Source organism: Mizuhopecten yessoensis, unplaced genomic scaffold (assembly GCF_002113885.1).
Source record: "Mizuhopecten yessoensis strain PY_sf001 unplaced genomic scaffold, ASM211388v2 scaffold4999.3, whole genome shotgun sequence".
Classification (NCBI taxonomy): domain Eukaryota; kingdom Metazoa; phylum Mollusca; class Bivalvia; order Pectinida; family Pectinidae; genus Mizuhopecten; species Mizuhopecten yessoensis.
In genome coordinates, this window is record NW_018405829.1 from 785985 (window position 1) to 808444 (window position 22460).

At 36.7% G+C, this 22460-nt stretch overlaps 2 protein-coding genes across 4 annotated transcripts in view; one reads left to right on the plus strand and one right to left on the minus strand.

Moving 5' to 3' along the window:
- LOC110450151 (RAD51-associated protein 1-like) overlaps window positions 1-16944 on the minus strand; it is a 52897-nt gene extending 35953 nt beyond the window's left edge. Inside the window, exon 1 of the mRNA XM_021497435.1 lies at window positions 16891-16944. Within this exon, the coding sequence (XP_021353110.1) occupies window positions 16891-16944 (54 nt within the window). The remainder of the gene's footprint in view (window positions 1-16890) is intronic.
- The window catches only part of LOC110450128 (solute carrier family 45 member 3-like), a 31314-nt gene that overhangs the window by 2856 nt on the left and 5998 nt on the right, over window positions 1-22460 (plus strand). Inside the window, exon 2 of one of the 3 annotated variants that reach the window (XM_021497406.1) lies at window positions 2361-2550. Coding sequence is in view for 2 of the 3 variants with exons in the window: in XM_021497404.1 (XP_021353079.1) it covers window positions 19442-19479 (38 nt within the window). In the remaining variant the exon portion in view is untranslated. The other 2 variants (XM_021497405.1, XM_021497404.1) reach the window with 2 other exon arrangements.

Consider the following 22460-nt stretch of genomic DNA (forward strand, 5'->3'; position numbering starts at 1 on the left):
GGGGGGGGGGGGGGGGGGGGGGGTAAATGTATAAAGGAAAACTACAGAGTGGGATAGGGATCAATATCCCTAACCACTGGTAAAGAAACAGTTGTACTTAAAGAATTTGTTTTGTAAAAATTGACCTAAGCACCCATAGTTGACCTTCATACCCCTAGGTAATAAGTATACATTTTTTATATGACTTTAATTACTATGGTTTGTACATTGACACAATATGTTACTGCTAAATATTGTGACTGCATGTACCTAAACTGTTAAGTTCTACATCCTTAAATGACCCTAAAATTTCCTCAGGATCGATTCCTATCCATTTTATATGATTTTACCTCTGTTTTACTTAAGCTTGTGTTTTATATAACTAGTTACCCGAGCTGGTAGTTGCTAATGCTGGTAAGATATTTATGAATTATAAAGTTAATATAGAGTTACATTTTAAGGAGCTTTCATGTTGTTATATTAAAGACATTATGAAGTGTATGACATGGTGAAGTGTATAAATTTATGTAATTGCATTGTGTTATTTTATGTAACTTTCTTTGCAATATGTATTAATTTGCACTATACTTAATACATTTTCCATCTCCATTTTAAATTCCATTCCATCAGGCTTCATTATTTGTGTTTTGACACTGAATTGAACAACGTATATGCTATATGTTATCCACATACAGACATCTAACTTTTTGTGGTACGTGTATCCTGTATATTGTACTGTACATGTATATCAGGAAAGGATGGCTCACAAAGCAGAATATTCATGATCTCATCATGGCAAAAAACGTGCAGCATGCATCACATGCATGCATAGGCTAAGACACTAGTTAATAATGAGTCGGGTCACACAGGTAAAAATCTACAGTAAAAGAGAAGGTCAAGGTAGTGATGAGTCCCAGTATTCTGTGTCTTAAAATATCTCCAATAAAGAAGAGTTCCGATTTAGTCAGCGTTGTGCTTATTTTAAATTGGGGGGGTTTAAAAAACAAAAACAAAAATCTTAACAACATTCTTACCTTACAACTTGGCATACCAAATCAGGGTTGAATGTATTGAGTGTGGGGAAAAAAAAGATTTTCAAATGTGGCCTTACTAGTTAAATGTTGATTTTGGCAATATCGTTAATGATACTATGGATGATTGTTATAGAATTGGTTGACAAGAGCTATCATATCGGGCTAGGACTGACGTTAGAAATTATACCGGGGAGTGGAAATGATCAGCTATATATATATATATATAGCCTTTAGACTGGCAGTTAACCAGGATCCAATCAGTATAGGAAAATAATCTTCATTTCTGAACCATTTTAACAAGGTAATAATAAAATATGTATTTTCAGAGGAGTGTATTAACACTATTTTAAATGTGAATACATAAAGCACATGTCACAATTATCAAAAAAGAATATTACTGGCTCATGACCAGATAGCCATAAAATGTTTTATCTTTCATTGAAAAATGTAGAAGAACACGCCCAGCAGAAAACTCAATACCAAAAGTTATTAGAAAGTCACTGAATTTTGCGTTGGACCTGAATGATGAAAGAATTCGTTTTATTTTAGCAAAGCTGAGACATATAAAAAGAGGAAACTAATTTAAGATTCTTTTATGAGAAAGAAATAGATAATGTTTGCAAGTATTGTGAAAAAATAGGTTTTCTAGTTCGTTCTTGAAATTTAAAATTTTACCAGATCTGAGATCACTGCCCCCTCATGTGAGCATTATTTGTAGTTTATTTGTCCCCAATATTTATTTTGACAAGCATGAAACAGTCTTAACATCTGTGATATCATTTCATTATCATTTTATGATGTCAGAACTATCTTAAGAACTACCAGGTATATAGGGCAGAATTTATTCCCAATTATGCATTCCCAACAGAGTTTTCCCAAATTCTTTCCAAGATTTCTCAAAATTTAAACAAAAGTGTATATCACAAAAAGTTTCCAGCATGTATTCAGATGACAACGCATTGATATTTATCATCTAAAATCAAGTATTGTAAATATACAATGCCAGAACCAAAGGCCCCTAGAAAACCTAGTCAAAGTATGTCTAAGAGTACACGAGTACCCTAGTAAAATACCAGTCGCTTCCTACCGACTCGGCTAGAGAGATTTTCTCTTCAGCTCATTCGGTAGAGCGTAGGACTAGTAAGCAAAAAGTCCCGTATTCAACACCTGGCAGGGCATTGAAAAAATAATGACCTCTGTTACATAATCAATATAATTTTTTAGAAATATGTCAAATGGGCGTATTCATTGTACATGCATATGTACCTGGTATATGTGTATACCAACAGAGTAATCAAAGCTGTTCAATTGTAATTTGTCATTTTATAATTTCTCCTTATTTTACAGGCAGCCAATTGTCTATTTGCCAGCTGTGACAATGACTGTGTACTGGGTGGTGAAATCTTATCTGGAGGTGACCCAGAGTAAATTTTGTAAGAAATCTACACAGTACCCAACACATTTCACCATGGTGAGTTTGGTGACCACCTCACAGCTTCTTACCACCAGATGTCCAGCTGGTCAACATTTAACAACGGTATGAATTAACTTGAACATGTATTTGCAAATGCTTAAAATTATTTCATATAAACAGTTGTCCATCTGTCAGTTAATTATTTTACAATACCTTAGGTACATGTATCCATGAGTTTTACAGTAAGGTTTGACAATCAGCCAATCTTGATCACTCAATAACTAGTTGCACCAGCTGGCTCTCTGTGTTTTGGTTTGTTTTGTTTTGTTTTCAGCTTACCTGGCCTGAATGGCCAAGTGAGCTTATGGCTTACCGCAGCATCCGTCGTCTGTTGTCTGTCAACTTTTTACATTTTAATCTTCTTCTTCAAAACTACTGGGCGAATTTTTACCAAACTTGACATGGAACATCAAGAAGACATGGGGATCTGAATTTATGAAATGTATGGGGCTGCACCCCCAGGGGCCTGAGGGGCGGGGCCAAATAGGTAAAAATGGGGTAATTTTTAAAAATCTTCTTCCCTACTTCAAGTAGCAGAGAGCAATGGCACATTTAATTATAATCATCAACTAGCCCTCTTTTGAATTTATAAAATGTATGGCCCTGGGGTCAAGGGATCAAGTGGTAGGTTGGCCATGGGGCAATATTGTATGTTATGGATCGGTGTATCTTTGAAACAGTTGAGATCCCCACCCCATAACCATATACAATTTTATAGTATTGCTGGGCATCAAGAGATAAACACAATCATGATGTAAAAATAGGCCCTTGGGTTTTTCCCAACCCCTAGGGACTTAGTTTCTGGGTTATATCTTCGAAACCGTTGAGATCCCCACCCGATAACCATATTTACAGTAGCATTGCTGGGCATCAGGAGATAAACACAAGTATGATGTAAAATTAGGCTCTTGGGTCTTTCCCCACCCATAGGGACTTAGTTTCTGGGTTATCTCTTTGAAACAGTTGAGATCCCCACCCCATTACCATATAGCATTGCTGGGCATCAAGAGATAAACACAATCATAATGTGAAAATAGGCCCTGTGGTCTTTCCCCACCCCTAGGGACTTGGTTTTTGGGTTATATCTTTGAAACAGTTGAGATCCCAACCACATAACCATAAAGCATTGCTGGGCATCAAGAGATAAACACAATCATGATGTAAAACTAGGCCCTTGGGTCTTTCCTCATCCCTAGGGGTTTAGTTTCTGGGTTTTATCTTTGAAACAGTTGAGATCCCCACCCTATAACCATATATACAATTGCTGAGTATAAGAAAACGAATGCACATATACTTCCAGCATGGCCCTGGGGTCTACCCCACCCTTGAAGACTTGACCCTTGGGTTTTAACTTCAAAATGAAAAAAGATCCCCACCCAAAAACTTTGTATACAAATGCTGCTCATGAGGAGATGAATGCATTCATGATATTACAATTTATCCTGGGGTCTGCCCAACCCTTGCAGACTTAACCCCTGGGTCACAACTTTGAAACGGTTGAGGTCCCCAACCCAAAAGTATATATACAATGCTGGGCATAAAGAGACGAATGCAGTCATGATATTACAATTGATCCTCAAGGGTCTTGCCACAACCCTAGGGACCTAGTTTCTGAGTCACAGCTTGGAAACAGTTGAGATCATAACCCCATAACCATACATAAAATAGCTGGGCATGAAAAATTTAATACAGATATGCTACAAGGATTGGCCTAGGGGTCTGGCGCATTTACTTGGATCTTGTTTCGAGAATATTTTGCCATGATTGCTTAGATACCCAGGTGAGCGATACAGGCCCTATGGATCTCTTGTTTATATGCAGAATGGATGGGCTACTTTTTAATGATGGATTAATCAGATTGATATCCTAATTTGTAAAGATGGGACATGGTTACACTGTTGGTTACTATGTCACATAATACTACCCGTAGTACAGTATAAATATAAACTTTATTTATTTTACAACAATTATGACACAAGTTATTTCATTTACTGGGTCACACATAGTGACTATAGCCAGTCTAGTGGCATAGGGTTAGATCTATAGGGACTAGAACCAGTCTAGTGACATATGGTTAGATCTATATATGGACTATAGCCAGTCTAGTGACATAGGGTTAGATCTATATATGGACTATAGCTATAGCCAGTCTAGTGACATAGGGTTAGATCTATAGGGACTAGAACCAGTCTAGTGACATAGGGTTAGAGAGACAGGGACTATAGCCAGTCTAGTGACATAGGGTTAGATCTATAGGGACCATAGCCAGTCTAGTGACATAGGGTTAGATATATAGGGACTATAGCCAGTCTAGTGACATAGGGTTAGAGAGACAGGGACTATAGCCAGTCTAGTGACATAGGGTTAGATCTATAGGGACTAGAACCAGTCTAGTGACATAGGGTTAGATCTATAGGGACTATAGCCAGTCTAGTGACATAGGGTTAGATCTATAGGGACAAGAACCAGTCTAGTGACATAGGGTTAGTTCTATATAGGGACTATAGCCAGTCTAGTGAAATAGGGTTAAAAACATAGGGGCTACAGTCTGTATAGCCAGTCTAGTGACATAGGGTTAGAAACACAAGACTATATATATGAAGTCAATAGAAGGAAGAGTTTCATTTGGACTGTAGTAAGTCTCAAGTTACAATCATTGGGACTGTAGCCATTTAGTTCTACTTTGAATGGTGTAATCAATTGAAAAGGTTTGATTTTAAAATTCATGACTGATCAGTTACTTGTGGTGCTATAGATATAATATTTTAGACATTTAACTGGAGATATTTGTATTGTCTGCCCATTCTTGTTTTTGCATTGATCATATTATGATTAGCTTTTTAAAATCCAATGGTTTTCCACCGCCACTAGTGGATTCAGGACATTTAACTACATTTGTGTTGAAGGTTATGTTTTGATATTGATAATGAATTAGAATATGTCAGTGTGTACAGATCCAGAATAATAAAAATTACTTTTTAAGAAAACCTGGGCCCACACAGTAGCTTTCATTCAGCTAACATTTCGTCAAACAACTATCAGCCGTCACACTATTTTTGCAGTTCATTTCATTCAAATGTGCCTTGGTGTTGTGGTCGTGCATACTGACTGAACATGTTAAGGGATGGGTTGTAAACTTTGACATTTATTATTGTTACACCTCAAGTGAATTTCTAGCTATTTAATTGGTTGAGAGAAATTTAAACAAAAATATCTGTCACCCTCCTAAAATACATTGGTTTTAAGGGGCGTAGGTGATATTCCATGAGACGGAGAAAAATATTACATGCGCGAAAAATGTGCGTTCATCGCTTCGTTTCCTCACAAGAACGTTTGATGGCAATAGCCAATTTTATCAAGCGTCGGTGCGATAGCGATAATAAACAGCAGACTATCAACAAACAAGATGTCATTATCGAGGTTTGCCGCCGTTTCTGAGCTACAAAGACTTTTGGTGTAACAAAATAGATATGACATTCATTAGCAGGTGCAACCTCAACCCTCAAAAATCCATTGTCACCCTCGGCTTCCCCTCGGGTGACAATGGTTTTCTCGGGTTTACAATATTCACTCTCACCTGCTAATGAATGTCATATTTATATAGTATGCCCTCCAGTACAGTTGGAAGGAAAGATGGGTGTACACTCAATCCATCTCATCTGTCAGTCAGACCATCTGTCACTTTATCGAGAGCATATCTCATATACTCTGTACAGATCCTGTTCACCCGGTGATCAAATTTTGTTGGTGAGTAGATCTGTTGATATTATATAAATATCACATTCATGAGAGGGCGATATTGCATATTTTCACCCAAAGGAAGCATTGTTGACCGAGGCGAAGCCGAGGTCAACAATGCTTTCCGAGGGGTGAAAATATGCAATATCGCCCTCTCATGAATGTGATTTTTATTTTATTATACCGAGTGTCATGTTTAGGTGTTTCACCACTTCACCAATTATAAAGGTCCTTATGTTGATTTGACATAAACCAAGACTTCATCTCAACAGTTGTCGAATGAACCAACCATGAATGTGATTTGCTAACACCCTGGCACTGGGACGAACCATGCACGCATACGTTTGGCGCATGTCACAATTTTTGGAATAACACCCCGGCACTGGGACGAACCGTGCACGCATACGTTTAGCAATGTGATATTTTTTGGAATGTCTCCATGTTTTCTTTATCTTTGTAAAACGAGCAAGTAACATTGAAAATGTTCACATCTTTATCAACCAATCAGATTACGAGATTTTAACAGAAGGTATAATAACAAAGACTATTACCCTACACTGCTCCATTATGTATAGAGTTGTGGCCCTTTGTTAATTGTGCTGCACCTTTTTGGGCATGTATCACATGTACTCTGTCACCTACAACTGCCAAAGTTTGTGTGTGAGTACCTCTAATTAAGTTACTGTCTAAGGACGGCAAAGTGTCATATACTCACATTAGGTCTTGTGTCCCTCTGAATACAGAGTTATGGCCCTTTGTTCAATTTTGATACTGAGGTGTGTCAGAGTGGGGAAGTATATATATATATGGACTGCTGACAACACTTTGCCTTACAGAAAATAGACCCATCCTATAAAACAAAAAGAAATCATCTGGTCCTAGCTAGTTGGCTTACAATCCTTCAGGATGGGAATTTGTTTGAAGTGTATCAAATGCAATGCCTAATATCTTCTGTGGTGTTTATATATCATATTGTTGAGATATTTACCTTTTGATTGAGATGACCACACCCCCACTACCCCATCTCTTTGATCAGCTTTTGGAGGGAACTATAACTGCTTCTGAAGAGGTAACAGATGTTAGCCTTTGATATATCTACATCTTTTCAGGTAGACTGCTCAAGCTATGTTCACAAAACATTAGCATTTACCCAGTGCTGAGTAAATCTGTGTGTACGTGATCCACTGAGATTTTAGATTCATCTATATTTAACTGGTTAAAATGTAAATATCAAAATGTGTATTCTAGCTCCCTTTAGGACACCACATATTGGTCTGATTTATTGTCAAATCCAAGTCTCTATGCGACAAAACGATAAGTCATATCACCCTGTCTAATCTGACAACCTGTCTGACAAAACAATTAGTCATATCACCCTGTCTAATCTGACAACCTTTCCGACAATACAATTTGTCATATTACCCTGTCTAGTCTGACAACCTGTCCGACAATACAATTTGTCAAATTACCCTGTCTAGTCTGACAACCTGTCCGACAAAACAATTAGTCATATCACCCTGTCTAATCTGACAACCTGTCTGACAATACAATTTGTCATATAACCCTGTCTAGTCTGACAACCTGTCCGACAAAACAATAAGTCATATCACCCTGTCTAGTCTGACAACCTGTCTGACAAAACAATTAGTCATATCACCCTGTCTAGTCTGACAACCTGTCTGATAAAACAATAAGTCTATCACCCTGTCTAGTCTGACAACCTGTAGGACAAAACAATTAGTCATATCAACCTGTCTAGTTTGACAACTTGTCTGACAAAACAATTAGTCGTATCACCCTGTCTAGTCTGACAACCTGTCTAGTCTGACAACCTGTCCAACAAAACAATTAGTCATATCAGCCTGTCTTATCTGACAACCTGTAGGACAAAACAATTAGTCATATCACCCTGTCTAGTCTGACAACCTCTCTGACAAAACAATTAGTCATATCACCCTGTCCAATCTGACAACCTGTAGGACAAATTAATTAGTCATATCACCCTGTCTAGTCTGACAACCTGTCCGACAACACAATTTGTCATATCACCCTGTCTAGTCTGAAAACCTGTCAAACTCAACTTATTGTTCAAATGATATAAAATCAATCAATAAAAACTGAATTTATCATAAGAAACAGGATAGCAGCATTATATTGGTTAAGGTTAGAGACAGATGTAGAACTATTTAGGGGTTGGATAAGATTTGACAGGTTTTATTGATAACCTATTATGCTCATTATGTAACAATGCCTCCATTTATTTATGAGTATAAAACTAACCGAGAAACAAATACTCCTTTGGCTAACTTCAGCTGAGTTTAGCTTCACAAACCCTATGTAACTTATTCCAATCACCATGATCCCAAATTTTTGAAATTATGTGGGGGGTTTTAATGGAAAGGACCATATATTAAGAGTTTAGACCAACTGCAGTAAGAGAATTCTTTTGGACTTCACAAGGGTGGTCTCCCTCTATTAAGAGCTATGACCACCTGCAGTAAGATACCTCTTTTGGACTTCCCAAGGGTTGTCTCCCTGTATTAAGAGACCACCTGCAGTAAGAGAACTATTTTGGACTTCACAAGGGTGGTCTCCCTCTATTAAGAGCTATGACCATCTGCAGTAAGATACCTCTTTTGGACTTCCCAAGGGTTGTCTCCCTGTATAAAGAGCTATGACCACCTGCAGTAAGATACCTCTTTTGGACTTCCCAAGTGTTGTCTCCCTGTTTTAAGAGACCACCTGCAGTAAGCGTACGTATGTATGTAAGTTACACTCTTTGTCATCGCTCTAACAACTTCATTCCTCAACGGAATTTTATGATATTAATACAAGCATTTAGTATGACAAAACTTTGATCAAGTTCTTGTTTTGTGGTTTCTACATTGAAGGTCAAGGTCACTGTTACTATTTTTGGGAAAAAACTTTGTCATCGCTCTAGCAACTTCATTTCCTTTTACATATGTCACAATGTGTGAATTTGAGGGGATTTGTATCACTTGTGATGCCTTGTTTAATAATCCGGTTGTCCTATTAGAACTATCCAGTATCCAGTCATCACTAATCTGGTTGTCCTACTATCCAGTGTCCTTTACATGTATATCCAGTCACCACTAATCTGGTTGTCCTCCTATCCAGTCACCTTTACATGTATATCCAGTCACCACTAATCTGGTTGTCCTACTATCCAGTTGCCTTTACATGTATATCCAGTCACCACTAATCTGGTTGTCCTACTATCCAGTCACCTTTACATGTATATCCAGTCACCACTAATCTGGTTGTCCTACTATCCAGTCACCTTTACATGTATATCCAGTCACCACTAATCTGGTTGTCCTACTATCCAGTCACCTTTACATGTATATCCAGTCACCACTAATCTGGTTGTCCTACTATCCAGTCACCTTTACATGTATATCCAGTCACCACTAATCTGGTTGTCCTACTATCCAGTCACCTTTACATGTATATCCAGTCACCACTAATCTGGTTGTCCTACTATCCAGTCACCTTTACATGTATATCCAGTCACCACTAATCTGGTTGTCCTACTATCCAGTCACCTTTACATGTATATCCAGTCACCACTAATCTGGTTGTCCTACTATCCAGTCACCTTTACATGTATATCCAGTCACCACTAATCTGGTTGTCCTACTATCCAGTCACCTTTACATGTATATCCAGTCACCACTAATCTGGTTGTCCTACTATCCAGTCACCTTTACATGTATATCCAGTCACCACTAATCTGGTTGTCCTACTATCCAGTCACCTTTACATGTATATCCAGTCACCACTAATCTGGTTGTCCTACTATCCAGTCACCTTTACATGTATATCCAGTCACCACTAATCTGGTTGTCCTACTATCCAGTCACCTTTACATGTATATCCAGTCACCACTAATCTGGTTGTCCTACTATCCAGTCACCTTTACATGTATATCCAGTCACCACTAATCTGGTTGTCCTACTATCCAGTCACCTTTACATGTATATCCAGTCACCACTAATCTGGTTGTCCTACTATCCAGTCACCTTTACATGTATATCCAGTCACCACTAATCTGGTTGTCCTACTATCCAGTCACCTTTACATGTATATCCAGTCACCACTAATCTGGTTGTCCTACTATCCAGTCACCTTTACATGTATATCCAGTCACCACTAATCTGGTTGTCCTACTATCCAGTCACCTTTACATGTATATCCAGTCACCACTAATCTGGTTGTCCTACTATCCAGTCACCTTTACATGTATATCCAGTCACCACTAATCTGGTTGTCCTACTATCCAGTCACCTTTACATGTATATCCAGTCACCACTAATCTGGTTGTCCTACTATCCAGTCACCTTTACATGTATATATCCAGTCACCACTAATCTGGTTGTCCTACTATCCAGTCACCTTTACATGTATATCCAGTCACCACTAATCTGGTTGTCCTACTATCCAGTCACCTTTACATGTATATCCAGTCACCACTAATCTGGTTGTCCTTCTATCTNTACTATCTAGTTGCCTTTTACATGTATATCCAGTCACCACTAATCTGGTTGACCTACTATCCAGTCACCTTTACATGTATATCCAGTCACCACTAATCTGGTTGTCCTACAATCCAGTCACCTTTACATGTATATTTCCAGTCACCACTAATCTGGTTGTCCTACTTTCTAGTTGCCTTTACATGTATATCCAGTCACCACTAATCTGGTTGTCCTACTATCTGTTTTGTTGTGCAACTATCCAGCTACTCTTATCCAACCATGCTTTACATTTACCCTAATCCAGCCATTATTAATCTGATGGTCTTATTTTATCCAGTTAGTGTTTTAGTTGACAAGCAGATCAGCAGGTCATATGACATGACTTGTAATTTGGCTTTATCATCATGAATGACATATTTTTAGTCACCCCTGGGGGAACCCCAGCGGGGACTATTAATTTCGGTTTCAGTCCCAGATTTTGACATCTGTTGCCGGCCACTGTTAGGGGCTTTCTGGTGTTTGCTTCTGTCGCTAATTACAAGCTCTTGGATAACTCAGATATTGATTTTCCTTTAAAAAGGAATAGATCTAACATACAATCTAAAGGCGTTCTGAATTTTTAAACTGAAGATGGTCCGCATATGAACCAGGCACCTTTGAGGTCCCCGAAGGGGTAGACTGTTATATTATATATTGCTATTGATTGATTTAGATATTTTATGTCTGACTTACGACTATATTGGTAAAATTTCTTTTTAAACCAATAGAAATGTTGTAATAAGATGTTCAGGTAGAAAACCTCAATAGCGTTTCTTTTTCTTCACATTGCACGTCAAGGCTCGCACTTGTGGTCGCCGCTGGCTCCAATGGCAAAAGTAAAACATGATTGGCGATTTAAAACTACTGTTCGCGAAAATGTTGATGAGTGGCTTTTATTTAAGTTACTATCATTAATAGAATTTTTTTGAGTGATAACTGTTTCTAGAGCAATTGTTACAGGTAAATTAAGCCCCACGACATCACTGTGTACTACGATGTCACGGCTGATTGCATTTTTGATGAATGGCAAGGTCAGGTATTGGAACTCTTTTGTGCAATAACGAGACATGAGTGTGTTTTTACATTGGACGCAGCTGAGATATTTTTAACGACTTTCTTTTGTAGTTGCCAGGGCACTTCAAATGGCATATACAACTTGAATTGTGTCAATCTTGCACTCGGATCGAGACAACAATTTGCCGATAATTATACATATGTCGCCCATTAATGTTTTTCTTGTATGTGAATATATTGACTTTTTTACAAACAAATGATTTTTACTGAGAATTATAAACTGATGATATGGAGATAAATAACCACCAATACAATACCAGTACAAACTGGTGATATGGAGATAAATAACCACCAATAAAATACCAGTACAAACTGATGATATGGAGATATATAATCACCAATACAATGCCAGTACAAACTGATGATATGGAGATAAATAACCACCAATACAATACCAGTACAAACTGGTGATATGGAGATAAATACCCACCAATAAAATACCAGTACAAACTGATGATATGGAGATAAATAACCACTAATGCAATACCAGTACAAACTGATGATATGGGGATATATAACCACCAATACAATGCCAGTATAAACTGATGATATGGAGATAAATAACCACCAATACAATACCAGTACAAACTGGTGATATGGAGATAAATAACCCCCAATACAATACCAGTACAAACTGATGATATGGAGATAAATAACCACTAATACAATACCAGTACAAACTGATGATATGAGGATAAATAACCACCAATACAATACCAGTACAAAATGATGATATGGAGATAAATAACCACTAATACAATACCAGTACAAACTGGTGATATGGAGATAAATAACCACTTATACAATACCAGTACAAACTGGTGATATGGAGATGAATAACCACTAATACAATACCAGTACAAACTGATGATATGGGGATATATAACCACCAATACAATGCCAGTACAAAATGATGATATGGAGATAAATAACCACCAATACAATACCAGTACAAACTGATTATGTGGAGATAAATAACCACCAATACAATGCCAGTACAAACTGATGATAGGGATGGGAAATTCCTAAATTATCAGCCTTTAGTTTTGGTGAAAATGGTTCACTCCAATATGCATGTTCAGTTCTCTTATATCATTTTTTTCTCCGTTTAACAGATGAAATATTTCATCATGGCACTTTGGCCTGTTTGAATGTGGAAGGCCTTGAAATTGGGGTGCAGAAGGCCAGGGAATGTCACAGAAATTTAAAAAAAAAAAAAAATGCAATTGTTTTTGTTTTATGGTCATAAAACATAAAACATTTTCTTCAAGTAAATCAACCACATGCTTTCTTATTATATCCATGTGTTGGCATGGTTACCTTAACAGAGTGTATGCAATACACCTGGTCGTTGTTTCTAGTTTATCTAAAGAAGGTTGTATGACATGGTCTGTGATCAAGTTAAGTATTTACTCTCTGTCTTATATTTCCCTGTCTACAGTCTGATAATTTTGCATGTTTATGGGTATCAGTTAATAAACTTAAGCTGTGTTCAACTCTGCCTCTAGTGTTACTCAAGCATCAGTGCACAAAAGGCGTACCACTGGCCTGATGTTGTTCGATCTTTGGTGCAGGGTACTGAAGATCAAAATCAGCCATTAACATTGGGTCTGATGCATGTAAAAGAGACAAGTTATGGTGTTCAAACCATACTGTACACAGAACAGGTGTACATGTTATTAATGTTGGCGTGACATATATACATGGATGCATGTAAAAGAGGCAAGTTATGGTGTTCAAACCATACTGTACACAGAACAGGTGTACATGTAATTAGTGTTGGCGTGACATATATACATGGATGCATGTAAAGTTTACTGTACACAGAACATGTGTACATGTTATTAGTGTTGGCGTGACATATATACATGGATGCATGTAAAGTTTACTGTACACAGAACAGGTGTACATGTTATTAGTGTTGGCGTGACATATATACATGGATGCATGTAAAGTTTACTGTACACAGAACAGGTGTACATGTTATTAGTGTTGGCGTGACATATATACATGGATGCATGTAAAGTTTACTGTACACAGAACAGGTGTACATGTTATTAGTGTTGGCGTGACATATATACATGGATGCATGTAAAAGAGACAAGTTTGGTGTTCAAAGTTTACTGTACACAGAACAGGTGTACGTGTTATTAGTGTTGGCGTGACATATATACATGGATGCATGTAAAGTTTACTGTACACAGAACAGGTGTACATGTTATTAGTGTTGGCGTGACATATATACATGGATGCATGTAAAGTTTACTGTACACAGAACAGGTGTACATGTTATTAGTGTTGGCGTGACATATATACATGGATGCATGTAAAGTTTACTGTACACAGAACAGGTGTACATGTTATTAGTGTTGGCGTGACATATATACATGGATGCATGTAAAGTTTACTGTACACAGAACAGGTGTACATGTTATTAGTGTTGGCGTGACATATATACATGGATGCATGTAAAGTTTACTGTACACAGAACAGGTGTACATGTTATTAGTGTTGGCGTGACATATATACATGGATGCATGTAAAGTTTACTGTACACAGAACAGGTGTACATGTTATTAGTGTTGGCGTGACATATATACATGGATGCATGTAAAGTTTACTGTACACAGAACAGGTGTACATGTTATTAGTGTTGGCGTGACATATATACATGGATGCATGTAAAGTTTACTGTACACAGAACAGGTGTACATGTTATTAGTGTTGGCGTGACATATATACATGGATGCATGTAAAGTTTACTGTACACAGAACAGGTGTACATGTTATTAGTGTTGGCGTGACATATATACATGGATGCATGTAAAGTTTACTGTACACAGAACAGGTGTACATGTTATTAGTGTTGGCGTGACATATATACATGGATGCATGTAAAGTTTACTGTACACAGAACAGGTGTACATGTTATTAGTGTTGGCGTGACATATATACATGGATGCATGTAAAGTTTACTGTACACAGAACAGGTGTACATGTTATTAGTGTTGGCGTGACATATATACATGGATGCATGTAAAGTTTACTGTACACAGAACAGGTGTACATGTTATTAGTGTTGGCGTGACATATATACATGGATGCATGTAAAGTTTACTGTACACAGAACAGGTGTACATGTTATTAGTGTTGGCGTGACATATATACATGGATGCATGTAAAGTTTACTGTACACAGAACAGGTGTACATGTTATTAGTGTTGGCGTGACATATATACATGGATGCATGTAAAGTTTACTGTACACAGAACAGGTGTACATGTTATTAGTGTTGGCGTGACATATATACATGGATGCATGTAAAGTTTACTGTACACAGAACAGGTGTACATGTTATTAGTGTTGGCGTGACATATATACATGGATGCATGTAAAGTTTACTGTACACAGAACAGGTGTACATGTTATTAGTGTTGGCGTGACATATATACAAGTCATATTCAGTGAAGGGATTTGTTTAAATATCCTAAAAGTTCTAACTAAGTTCATAGCTTGACAAAGGGACCAGTCGACCTTAAAGCGTTGCGATATCAAAAGATGTGTAAAGTAGTGTGGTTTTTCATATGTTATCAAGGACAGATCTAATAATCAAAGGATTCTAATCACATTTGTTCTCGGCAAAAGAGACAATTGGATAATTGGGAAAATTCCCTATAGAAAAAAACTGATGTCCCTACAACAGTGGTTGTATGGAGAAATGATCTAGAGGTACAGAGTGTAACTGATCTAAGTGAGGCTCAGTTTTATAATTTGAGTTGTGAAAAGATATGTGCATTGTGTATGATATTGACATACCCAGGAGTGACAAATGTACAAGTTGGATAAAGTTGGGGATGTGTGTGTATTTATTCATTGGACAATTTAGCTTGATGAGCCAAACAAGTTTCAACTGATCAATGCATGACTTACGGAGATCTCAGTAGACATGGACGTCGAGTCTCCTCCAACCATTCTAGGAAATAGGAAGGCTAATAAAGCCAGGGACAGGAGAAAACTCAACTTTGTAGTTGATAAAACACGAAGGAAATTGAGATTAACAGGAGTGCATAGGTAACAATATATACTGTCAAATGTAATACTTCTCCAAACCCACTTGTTGCCCCGGGCCCCTGGCCTTTAAAAATAAGTTTGTCCAGTGTTGAGCTCTTCCTTGTACACTAACATCTGATTGTTATACATCTATTCTCTTGTAATTATCTTTCATTGAAAAGACCACTAGTCTAGAACCTCTGGAAAAAATTTACCTTTATTTGCCATTAATCTTGATCTTCATGCTGATAGACTACTTAATCAATTGATGGCGAACCTGAATCTTTATAAGAGGTCTTTTATGTATCAAGTCAGACAGGTATTGCTTGCTACACTCAATGACCAATACAAAAAAATAAATAAGACACAGATATTCTACTCCTCATATAATGTAACATATTTGAAAATGCAGCAAATCTGCTGGACGCCAGATCTTTAGATGAAAATCACTTACTGACAGTCCAACAACCACGAAGAACAGATCCTGCATACTTGAATTTATTCTTCAAATAATAATGGCATTAATTTTAACGTTCAGAATATTCTGATTGCTCTTACTATCCTCACATGCTGCACAATTGGTAACAGTATTGGTCAACAATTTGGTAATAACATCATTTTCTGAGAGAGAAGATACCGTACTTGATGTACGAAAAAATATCTTTTATACCTACCGCAATTTTTACAAAGATTTCATTTGATAATGCGCTTTTAAATAAACTAGCAACTGTCTTATGGGATAAAGTGTCAGTCATAACCCCTTTTTTAATCGAATTTTACATAAAATTTTAATATCACTTGTCAAAGATGTCATTACCTCTCGAGTCTTTACGAAAACACACTCCTCCATAACGTTAGTTTACTCATTGTTATTACATATTTGTTTTAAAGATACATATATCCAGTGGTCAATGGGGAAACGCATTACATTTTCTTTGTGTAACAATTTTTACCGCAACGCAAAAATGCTACATAAAAAAAAGTGCCGGAATTTGTAGCTTACTTTTTGATGCCAGGTTTTAATGAGGTCACGCTCGACAGCAATGCAGAACGCCATTTTGAATGTGCACGGTTCTCAAAACATTTTTGCCGTTACTGCTATATAATATCTGGTAAGATTTTCAAACAAAAATGTGTAGTTATGTAAATACACTGTACCTTAATGTGTGTTGCAAAAACACAGCTTCAACTGAACTTGAAACTAAAAATCTTAGTAGTGAAGAGAAAGCATCATTCTGATTGGAGAATACTAAGAACGCTATTTTGTGAAGATATAACATTTCTCACACTTGACTGCTGTGAAGATAAAATATTCTAATCAAAAGGAGAATTCATGATATTTCACTAGTAAAATGTAATAAATACGGATATCGTAGGGGTTAACTACTATATTTTGTAGATAGTGTGCTGCCTCAATTTCCCTGAAGGCTTTCACGCATGGGTTAAAGCACCAGAAGTGTTTACAGATCCAACCATGCGGCGTGAACTTGATACTTTAAGGGGGTTTGAAAAAAGCAACGAAAACAAAATTTCTGAATGATCCTTAAGACTTAAATTGATGACACATTTGAAGTGTTGACAAGAAAACACTCAAGCGGTTCTGAAATAATTCAGCCTACGGTGATTTAGGAGAATATGGGAGATATCTCCAGTAAGTTTGAAAATTTTCATAATTGTATTTTCTTAAATCCAGGATGTTACTTTTAACACATTTCAGATGTAAAGTAGTATAACCTTTGCCTATCCATCTCTTACATCAGTTAGTAACACAGATAATTTGCCTATCCATCTCTTATATTAGTTATAGTAACACAGATAATTTGCCTATCCATCTCTTACATCAGTTAGTAACACAGATATTTTGCCTATCCATCTCTTACATTAGTTAGTAACACAGATAGTTTGCCTATCCATCACTTACATTAGTTAGTAACACAGATATTTTGCCTTCCATCTCTTACATTAGTTAGTATCACAGATAATTTGCCTATCCATCACTTACATAAGTTAGTAACACGGATATTTTGCCTATCCATCTCTTACATCAGTTAGTAACACAGATAATTTGCCTATCTATCTCTTACATCAGTTAGTAACACGGATATTTTGCCTATCCATCTCTTACATCAGTTAGTAACACAGATAATTTGCCTATCTATCTCTTACATCAGTAAGTAACACAGATAATTTGTCTATCCATCTCTTACATTAGTTAGTAACACAGATATTTTGCCTATCCATCTCTTACATTAGTTAGTAACACAGATAATTTGCCTATCCATCTCTTACATTAGTTAGTAACACAGATATTTTGCCTATCCATCTCTTACATTAGTTAGTAACACAGATATTTTGCCTATCCATCTCTTACATTCGTTAGTAACACAGATATTTTGCCTATCCATTTCTAACATTAGTGTAGTAACACAGATAATTTGCCTATCCATCTCTTACATCAGTTAGTAACACAGATAATTTGCCTATCTATCTCTTACATTAGTTAGAAACACAGATAATTTGCCTATCCATCTCTTACATCAGTTAGTAACACAGATAATTTGCCTATCTATCTCTTACATTAGTTAGAAACACAGATAATTTGCCTATCCATCTCTTACATTAGTTAGTAACATAGATAATTTGCCTATCCATCTATTACATAAGTTAGTAACACAGATAATTTGCCTATCCATCTCTTACATAAGTAAGTAACACAGATAATTTGCCTATCCATCTCTTACATAAGTTAGTAACACAGATAGTTTGCCTATCCATCTCTTACAGAAGTTAGTAACACAGATATTTTTAAAACATTAATTATCTTGTTTATCACTTAAAAACAAGTTTTTTTAAATATGATTCAAAATCTCTCAAGATTATTCATGTGTACAGGGATTTGTCTGGAGTTAGTGACAGATGTTTTGCATATTATAGATCAATGATTTAGGGAGAGCTGAATCTTACAGCTCTAACAGACATTATGTAAACGAATCTGATCAATAATCTGTGCACTCAACCATAAAAACAGTCATGACAAAACAAAATGTCCAGAAGTTGTTCCGGACGACCTTTTAAACAGAAGCTGTCAGATAGCATTAACTGGGGTCTACCTGTACTAGTAACTACTGGGATCAGCTATACTTAACTGTTTAGGATCTTTCTGCTGTACTCAGCTTGGCTGACATATATACAATCCCTGAATAAATTACAGCAGTACAAATGTTTTGTTAGGTTTGGTTTACTGTATATATATGTTCTTTCTTTACATCAGTGTATGACTGTGCATGTCCATCCACGTGGCACGTACATACAGGTCGTGAATATAGACTCCTTGTTTTGATGACAGTGAAGAGGTAAAGCTGTCCAGCTACTGGCTATATACATGCTGTAGAGTTGTACAGTCTTCTTAGTTTCTGTCACATGTTAAAATTTTGGTCTATAATATGTTGTTGGAGGGTTCAAATTATTGCCGTGGTGTACATGTGTATGTTCATGTGAGAAGGACTAGTTTTTGCGTATAACCCCCACTAGATGGACCTGTTTTACGGTGTATCATGGACCAGGCTCTGAAGCGGAGGTATGCAGACACAAAGTAGGTCTTGTTTTGTGTCTTGGTTCCTATCTTCCCCCAACACAGTAAAACAGCAATACATTGAGGCCATTTCATTTGCCACCATTTTTTAATTGTTAAAAATGGAACTGTTTTTGACTTTTCAATTATCCCAACATTTACTTCCTTAAATCTCCCTTAATGTATTTTGAAACTCTTCTATAACACCGTATTACGTTACCTCCTGTTCCAACATTGACGTTATAACTTAGGTTCTGCAGTAATAATTCACACTCTGTTACATTCACACTCAGAAATTCAAATATTTCCTTGTAATTGTTTGTTGATTGACATTTACCTGTCGTCTTTCGGTTGACCAAGTACAGGTGCGAGACGCGTTATGTTTATAGTCACTGTCAGAATGTCAGTCACCATGTAATATACTGTACCAGGTGAAATGTCTCCATTAGTAACATGCTTCCTGTTTGTAGGGGTGTAAAAATCTACTTGTCCAAATCCTGGGACAGTTGTACTAGTTTAGAACTCGGGCAAGTGCAAAATGTTTCCTAAACATATTTTTGCGCAAGCTGTTCTGTTTCCCTAACAGTAGGTGAATAAATAAATAACTGAACAGTGTGACTTAAAACATGAAGCGCAAGGTAAGATCTTGAAGAACAACTTTATTCTTTGTTTTTGTAGTAAAATTTGTGGGAAGAATTCTAGCAGGTTTCTATCAGTTCAGCCAAATATGTAGACATTAAGACTGACGAAAATATTTGAAATTCCAACTGAAATATGAAATGGAGATATATAAAAGACTTACTTATTGAATGATTGCATCTACTAGTGAACACTTGATGGTCATCGTTTTACTTGTGAAAAATATCTTTTTCAAGTAGGAATTAACAATATTGTGACTAAATAATTATAACCAGTTTTATTTATTTATATGTGACAATTTGTCAGTTGTTCCTAACGTTTTGAAATGTCAGCATTAAGGCAAAGACTTGAGACTTACATATATTGTGTATCACATAAAACTACCTACTGGTACTCAGATCATCAGTGACATAACACCTATTACATCAGTTATGTTATACATTTAACAACACCTAATGGAACTGTGAGTCGCTGGAGGGTCCCATTGGTTCATTTGTGATGGTACATCTGGGACAACTTTATGATGTCACGTACTTCCATTTGTTTGTGACTTTACAAAGTTTTCAAATCTAACACTTTCAGGTTTATACTCTGGTAGACCTGCAAATGTTTATTCTGCCTGAAAGCAGCATCAGATGACAAGGTCCAACCTTATTTAATAAACGTACCACTTTGATCCAACCGGTTCAACCGTTCAGATAGGGATAAACTAAAGCAGCCTTGGTATTTTTATACGCCCGTCAAATTTTGACGGGAGTATTATGGTATTGGGTTGTCCGGCGTAAACTTTTGTTTGTCCGGCAATCTACTCCTACATTTTTCGACCGATCTCTTTGAAACTTGGTATACATTATAATCATGATATGAAGTTATGTCTTCCTTAAAAGAATTTTGATTCAACAATTTTTCCAGAAGTTATTGGCCTTTGTTCATTTCAGTATTTTGTTTTTTTGTCCGGAGATCTCCTCCTACATTTTTTGACGGATTTCTTTGAATCTTAGTAGACTAAATAATCATGATATGTTGTTGTGTTTCCTTAAAAAGAATTTTGATTCCACAATGTTTGCAAAAGTTATTGCCCTTTGTTTATTTCAGTATTTGATTTTTGTCCGGCAAACTCCTCCTACATTTTTCAACAGATCTCTTTGAAACTTGGTATACATTATAATCACAATATGAAGTTATGTCCCCCTTTTTTGATTCATTGATATTTGTTCATTTCAGTAACAATAACACTATATGGCATTCGACGGGCATATATTGTTCTGCCCGGCGGTACTCGATCTTGTTAGGTTTTGAATAAGCCTCTGCAAATATTATTTTTGAATAATTTGCAACAAATCTTGTATAATAAGTGTATCAATTAGTAAATGGAATACTGACCCACATATCTAACTAGTTACGACAACAATTAATGGCGGTTGACTATTTATCATACATAGTAGTGTAGCATACAGCTGGGACATACCTATAAAATACTCATTATAAAGTCACCTGGAAGACGACTTGATTGATGTGGACAGGAAGGCACTCTGTCAAGTGTTGTAGTTGATGTTCTTGTTGAAATGTTATTCCAGCTTATATGGGATTTTTTACTGTTTGTGGGATAATATTTTCTTGAGATAAAACCTATCTTAATCACTGCTGGCCAGAAAAGTAGCATTACTCTAAGGTTATGATATTTTAGTACTGCACAAGAATTCGGGAAACTGATATCTGTCAGAGAACGGAATCATCAACAGTGATTACTGTCTTATTGTGATTTATATATATTATTAGCTCACCTGCCCGAAGGGCAAGTGAGCTTATGCCATGGTGCGGCGTCTGTCCGTCTTCAACTTTTGACTTTTAACAACTTCAACTAAATAACCAAAAGGCCCAGGGTACTGATATTAGGTCTGTAGCATGCTGGGATGAAGGGCTACCAAGTTTGTGGAAATAAATTACCTTGACCCACTTTCAAGGTCAAAGGGGTCAACGCTCGTAAAATCTTCAAACGACTTCTTCTCAATAACCAAAAGGCCCAGGGTACTGATATTGGGCCTGTAGCATGCTGGGATACCAATTTTCTAGGTCACAGGGGTCAAAGCTCGTAAAATCTTCAAACGACTACTTTTCAATAACCAAAAGGCCCAGGGTACTGATATTGGGCCTGTAGCATGCTGGGATGAATGGCTACCAAGTTTGTTAAAATGAATGACCTTGACCAATTTTCAAGGTCACAGGGGTCAAATGTTTTAAAATCTTCAAACAACTTCTCAATAACCAAAAGGCCCAGGGTCCTGAAATTAGGCCTGTAGCATGCTGGGATGAAGGACTACCAAGTTTGTTCAAATGAATGACCTTGCTCCACTTTCAACCTG